General features: G+C 28.4%; 1 protein-coding gene across 1 annotated transcript; it reads left to right on the top strand.

Moving 5' to 3' along the window:
• Window positions 1–5,557: 5,557 nt before the first annotated feature.
• EIN_140010 (hypothetical protein) lies at window positions 5,558–6,898 on the top strand (the record flags this gene model as incomplete). Its single annotated transcript, XM_004183432.1, has 1 exon — window positions 5,558–6,898. One exon carries the CDS (start codon window positions 5,558–5,560, stop codon window positions 6,896–6,898), a length of 1,341 nt encoding a protein of 446 aa, XP_004183480.1.
• Window positions 6,899–7,583: the final 685 nt, after the last annotated feature.

Genomic DNA, 7,583 nt, shown 5'->3' with positions numbered 1-7,583 from the left:
TTATTCGTGAACAAGGAACACAAATTTTGTTTTGGGATAATAACCGTTTTGACACTCTTGACATCCCATGTCAGACGAACAATTGTTTCACCACAATGGAATCACACAATATACACTTTCCTTCCATTAAATATTGTCCTTCTTTACAAGAAGTGCAATTTTTAGAAGATCCTCCATTACATGTAAGACAACTTGAATCACATTGAAAACAATTAAATTCGTCTGGGTAGTAATTCGTCTTATTACAAAGAGAACATCCAGTCGAAAAACAATGAGAAGGACTACACATACTACAAGCAACACATTTATTTTTATTGAGATACATTTGCCCATCAATACACGATGTACATGTTGTGGAAGAATCTTCACATGTTTTACAATTGTCGTCACAATGAATACAAACTCCATCCTTCAAATAAAACGGGGTATAACAAGCTGTACATGTTGGTGTAATATCACCCATTTCTTTGCAAGCCGTACAACTTAATGGACATGCAACACACATTTTTTATTGGAAAGGTAATACCCCTGATTACACTGTGTACAACCAACACTCGTTGAATTAGAACACGATGCACACAATTTGGTATAATAACATGGTAAACACTTTTTCGATGTAACATTAAGGTAATACCCATTATTACAGGTACTACATGTTATAGAAGCTGTACACTCCAAACAATTTGAATTGCATTGTTTACAGTTTCCAGCTGATACATAATAGCCCGGTTGACACAAATAGCATCCACTCATAGTGTTGTTATAACACTGATAACATCTATAACTGTAGCATTTATTGCATGTGTTATTAATAAGATAAGAATTGTTGTCACATGAATTGCAGTTGTCATTGTTCGGTCCAAAACACGTTTTACATGTTGAATCACACTTTAAACATTTGCCATTTGAAAGGTATAAATTTTCTTTGCATAGAACACAACTCGATTCTTTGCCATCTGTACATATGGAGCACAACGAAGAATTACATGGAAAACACCAACCTGTTATTGAATTCAAATAATACCCTTCAAAACACGAAGTACATCTTACAGCTACTTCCAATTGACACGTTTTACAAAATGTGACACACTTCTTACAAACTCTCCTGATAAGTAATACCCATCTTCACAAGTACTACATGTCGTAATCGTTTTACAGCTTAAACAATTTTCTTTGCATTTCAAACAAACGTTCTCTAAAATAATAAGGTAATATGTCGGTTTGCATTTTGTACAATATTGACGAAAATTATATGCTGCACAATTTTTTGGACATAAATAACAAGAGCCATCTACTAAATAAAACCCTGGTTTGCATTTTAAGCAATTGTTTTGTTTATTTGAAATGCACGTTTCACAATAAGGATGACATTGAAAACATGAATTGTTAGTTTTATAATAACCAGAAGAACAATCATTACAGTTGTTAATAGAAAAGTCTTCACAAGTTTGACAAGGTTGGTCACAATAATAACAGTTTTGTCCATTTAAATATGTCCCATTGGCACATAACACACCTTTTGTATACATTTTAGTGGTTTTTTCATTTTGTAATTTTGTTAATTTGTTTTGATAAACTTCGTCGGATTCAATAATTTGCAATAAAGTACTATTTAAAATGTACTGCGTTCTCTTTTCTGAAAATTCAAATTGAAAAACCGAGTTCAATTCGTCACTAAAAGAAAGACTAAATTTATTTGTGAAATTACATTTGATATTTAATTCTTTGTAATGTCTTAATACAGTTCTATTAAGTACAATTTGAGTGTTGAATGACTTAATTAGATTATTATAAGGACATACAAAGTCTTCTTGATAACAAAAAATAATGTTTACGTAGAAACACCATTGAACTTTTTTCGAAATTGAATAAGTGATGCAAAACATGAATACAATATTCAACATTATTGTAATATATTAAGTTCTTGAGCTGTTTTGTTCCAATTTTTATTTTTTTATTATTAAAATTTTAAATGTTATTGTACAAAAAAGAACTTTGTTGTTATAACTTTTCATTTATTTAAATCATAAAATTATTTAAATAAGCAATTAATTGGGGTTTGCTGTTTTTCACCGGCACCAGTGTACCTTTATTCAAATAACATTTTATAAAAACATTTTTGTTTTACATTATTAAGTTTAAGAATACAAAGTGATTCTAAAAAAATAAAAAAATTGGTTAAATGTAAATTTTTATATTTTCTAAATAATATTTAATATGAAATAGATGAATAAAAAGTAATTTAGAGGTTTAATTCGTTTTTTGAAAACACATTTTTGTGTAATGTCCTTGTCCTTTACATATGAAACACATTCTATGTTTAGTGTTCGAATCTATTTGTTCTTTGGAAAGTATTTTTTTGCGTTTTGGTGGAAATTTAGTTCCTTCAGCGTAATCAACAACAGTCGCGGCTCTTAATTGTTTTCTTTTGGTAATTTTTGCTGGGTCTTGAATGTTGTCCAATGTTAAAGATGTTGTGATTTGTGTTCCAGTTTGTGTTCCATTCATTTATACAATCGATGTACTTGTTCTTGTTAAAGAGAGTCTTGTATTGCCGTTTATTTTAATTTTTTCTTTTTTGTTTTCTCCCACTTCTTTTAATAACACTTTTTTATTTTCCAAAATATTAATAACAGCTGGCAGTATTGTGGGATTTGCTTGAATGTTTGCGTAATATTTTTCAAGTAACATTTGATAATCATTATATGAAAAATTATCAGGTACTTCCGATTTTATAACACATGATTCGTGGATAATTTTGGTTGTATGAACTTTGAGACAATTCAAATTAAACACTTTTAATGGGACTCTTTTGAAAGTTGTGATATACAACGAAAGCATATGAGGACATGGATATCCATTAATTTCATAAGACTTGCAAGTGCATGATTCTAATGAAGTTGTACATGATTGATTTTCAAACACCGACATCAAAAGTGGATTGTGTACAGTGTGAATACACCTGATTAAACCACATAAGGTGTCTTCGGTGATTCTTTTCAAAACACTTTCATCGAAATACACCGCAAGATATTCAATGTCATCTTTGTTAAGTTTAGAAAAACGTGAATTATTTTCAAGAGTAATTGCACATGAAATTATCACTTTTGTAATGTCATATAAAGTCATTTTTTTGTGATCAATCTTGTTTTTAAGCCAGCCAAAAAAACCTTCTATTCCATTAGAAGTTGTATTTTGAGTTATTAACGATGTAAAACTGGGCAACCAACTCTTTGCACACTCAAGAAGATCTCGTATCATTCTTACTTTGGTCAAAGGTTTTCCTGTCAATTTTGCATTTTGTGTGTTTTCAACTAAAGATTCAATTGTCTCCCGTATTGTGTCCAAAATTTTGTTACCGTTGCTATTCACAAAATCATCTGACACATCTCCTACAATTTGTGACTCATCATCTTGATTTAGCATTCTGTACATTTCTTTGATGAGCACATCTTCTGGTGTATTATTATCAAACACAACTTTGTTGTATATCTTGATGATTGGATGGTGTTTACCAAAAAATGTAATTAGATTCCTTCTGATATGTCGAGTGCAATATATCAAATTAACACCTGGAAATATTTGAAGGATAGCATTCGATTGACTCAAACAGCGATCACAGATAGCTACAGATATTGTAATAAATCTCTTGAGAAACTTAAAAACAAGAAGAAATGAAGATGTTGTCCTATCTGTCATTAAAGCGAAAAAAAGACAATGAGAGTGTTTTGTTTTGTCAATGTATATACCAACAACGAGAGGCATTCCGAATTCATTAGTGCCACACGTGTCATCAATAATAATTTCACTTGCATTATCATTATTACACAATGCCATGTGTACCGCAACACAACCTTGAAAAATACCACGTTTGTTTGTGTATATAATTGTCGACCATTGTGTTAATGTGTTAAAATATTCACGAAGTGTTTTTGCTTGAAACATGCCTGGTTCTTCCTTTTCTTTGTGAAGAATAGAAGATACTACTTTGCTAGAAAAAGGTAGCCCAAATTCGTCTTTGATATTATCTGGAGTAACTCCCAATTTGAGACGACTTCTCATTTGAGCGAGAATTTCTTCAGTGAAAAATGGCTTGACTTTTTCCGGGAGGTGAATAAAGTTGTGAGTGTGTAAATGATAAAAAGTTATTTTTTCAACTTCTGTTTTTACAATTGAAAGTGTGAGTACAACTTTGCATGGACAATTTGTGTACACGCATTTAAATGTCTGATTTCTGCAATTTGAATGACTATTTGAAGTCACAAACAGTGAGAATTGACCACCTTCAATTGTTAGCACTGAAGCTTTTTTCATGTTTTTAGCTTGTTTTTCGAACGTATAGACTGAAAAATCTCTTTCATCTGTTCAATGATATTTAGTGGCGTTTTCTTGTTGTCTTCATCTTCTTTTTCACTGAAATCCAAAATGTGATCAATGATCATTCCTCTAAATTCCATTTTTTATTGATTATCATAGTTAGGTTGATTATAAAATTATTCAAAATTGCTTAAAGGGTTTGTTTGAATTTTTAAAATAAATATAGTAAAAAAATGTAAAACAAAAATGTTTTTATAAAATGTTATTTGAATAAAGGTACACTGGTGCCGGTGAAAAACAGCAAACCCAATTAATTGTATTAATTATTTATTATTTTAAACTTCAATTTATATTAGTGTTTTTATATTTTAATGGATGTGATAAATTATTTTTTTGGATATAAAATGATGTTTTAACACGTTGGAGTTTATTTTGTGTTTTTTTCCCAGAATTTTTTTCCATTAAAACACGACATACTATTTTGCCGAAATTGTAAAACAAAAATATTTTTTGAATAACATTTATACAAAATAATATTCAAAATTTCAAAACGATAATATCTGATCGAGTCCTTGATAGAAAAGACGCCTTTGATTATAAAAACTAAAGGTTTAAACAAAAACAGTTCGTTTTTAAAATTTTTAATATCAATATCAAATTGAGTAATATGTTTAATGTTGAATATTATGATAAAGATACTTAATTTTAGGGACGGTTGTCGGAGTTAATCTTGTTAGAAAAAACAGACGTACTATTCTCTACAATTGAAAGCGTGTATGTTTATAATATAAACACTCTATGAATTTATGTGAATCATGTTGATGAAATGTCACTTCAAGTGGCGACAAAAACGCTTATTACAAACTTTCATCGTCTTAGCAAATTGCTACAAATTATAAAACACTTGGAGATGGTGCAAAATAACAATAATTCGAATATCTTAGTGATTTATGTTATCGTTTGAATATTAATTTTACTAAAATCACAAGGATAAAAATCCACAAAGGAGCTCAAACAGGTTTTTCCTTTTTTTAGTGTTTTTACACTCGGCAAAAAAATAAAACATCAACTTTTTTATTTTTTTTTCATATAAAACTGAAAAAATAATATAAATTACATTTATGATAAATTATTTTTTTAGATATAAAATGATGTTTAAAGATTTTCTTTAATTAATTTAAATGTCATTTTATTTTAATTTATATTTAAGAAATGCTTTTAAACTTTAAAAATCATAAAAATGAGCCATATTGATGGATATAACATGATGGTGGTTTCTCAGTATTTTACCTCAATAAACGACTTTATTATGCTTGAATTCGTAAATAAGAAATACAGATTTAACACCGAAAAGTTCCACACCAATCCAATCCCAATTAATTATAAAACAATAAAATACTTTCCAAAAATTGAAACGTTAAACATTTGGTCGATTTTAGATGAAACGTTTGGAAATAATATATTTCAAAATCAACAGATATACTTATCCCCCAAATTTGATTTTTTCAGAATTAATGTGTGGTTCGAAGTGAATTACACATCAACACAAACATGCAAAAACACAAACGTTTCATTCAAAAATGTGATATACACAACAACAGATGGTGAAAAATATGGAAAAAAAATCCCAAACAACATCAAAAAAATCGGAGACAATTATTTTAAATTGGTACATTTTACTTCATTTCAAATTTCTCAAAATGTCACTTCGTTGGGTGACAATTGTTTTGAAGAGTGCAATTTGAAATTATTAAAACTTCCATGTAACGTCTATATACTTGGAAAAAACTGTTTTTTGAATTGTAGAAAACTTGAAGCCATTGAATCTCTTACGTTTGTCACAGAAATTGGAGAAAACTGTTTTTGCAATTGCAAACATTTATCATCAGTAAAATTCACTGAAAATTTGTGTAATTTGCCAAATTCGTGTTTTGAGTGTTGCAAAAATTTACAGGAAATTGCCGTTCCTTCACGTTTACATGCAATTGATGATAAATTGAAATTTAATAATTCAATACAAGATAATAAGAAGTGTTGTATTGGAGATAAAGCTTTCAGATATTGTGTCAGTTTAAAATGGTTTGAAATTCGAGGGGATGTCGATGAAATTGGCGACAAGTGTTTTCAATATTGTGATGTTTTGAGTCATCTAGAAATACCAAGTAGTGTTTCAAAATTGGGAAATTATTGTTTTAATGGGTGCAATTCGTTGAGTACTTTGAAACTGCCAGTAAAGTTGTTGATAATCCCACAAATGTGTTTTGGGGAATGTCAAAAATTACAAACAATTTGTGTACCATATGGTGTGACTAGTATTGGTTGTTACTGTTTTAATGAATGTATAACATTACAAAGTGTTGTGATTTCAGAAAGTGTGTGCCATATTGGAGAGGGCGCTTTTTGTCATTGTGAAAGTTTAAAAACAATAAAAATACCAAGTCTTATCAAGGAAATCACTTCTGGGTGTTTTAAAGGATGTCTTTCACTTGATGTTGTGGTGCCCAATACAATAATTACTGTTCAGAAAAACAGTTTTAAAAATTGCAGAAGTGTCACTTACCAAAATAGTAAATTATTTTAAAAATAAAATAATATCATATTATAAAGTTGTTTATATAAAATTTCTTATGTGATATAAATTGAAGTGGTAGAATAAACGTTGAAACGTTTGTATTACTACTTCAAAATTCGTTTTGTTGTTATCAGAATAACAATTAAATTAATTGTATATAAAGGCTTTTATATTACAAGAATTTTTTAGTTTTAAATTGGAACAAATAAGTATTATAATAACTCAAAATAGTAACTTAATTGAAAAAATATTAAAACACCAATTTTATTTGTTTTAAAATTTGCCATGAGTTTTTATCTTTTTGTTTTAAAACGAGAAACGTTTGTTTAAATATCTTTTTTTATTATTTTAATTTAAAAAAAACAAACAAATTATAAAGTTGTTTTGTAATAATATCATATAAAATAATTATTCTTATAATAATTTTATTACACAACCAGTTTCTCTATTTATTTGATAGCACAATCAATTTTAAGAATATGAAAAATTACACAATTTATATTTGTGTTATGTTATTTATTGTGATAAATAATTATGTTTTCATATGAATCAAACCGAAAGTGAAGTCATTTACACTAAAACAGATAGAGAAGAATATCATGATATTATTCAGAACACATTTAATAAATTGGTGATATATGTTTCAGTTATGCCAAAATGATCTATTGCCATACCTGGTCTGTACTTCATTGGA

The sequence above is a fragment of the Entamoeba invadens genome (genome assembly GCF_000330505.1).
Source record: "Entamoeba invadens IP1 unplaced genomic scaffold scaff_1105074724366, whole genome shotgun sequence".
Taxonomy (NCBI): domain Eukaryota; phylum Evosea; order Mastigamoebida; family Endamoebidae; genus Entamoeba; species Entamoeba invadens.
Note: the sequence above shows the minus strand (reverse complement) of the source record. Positions and strands in the feature narration are given on the sequence as shown.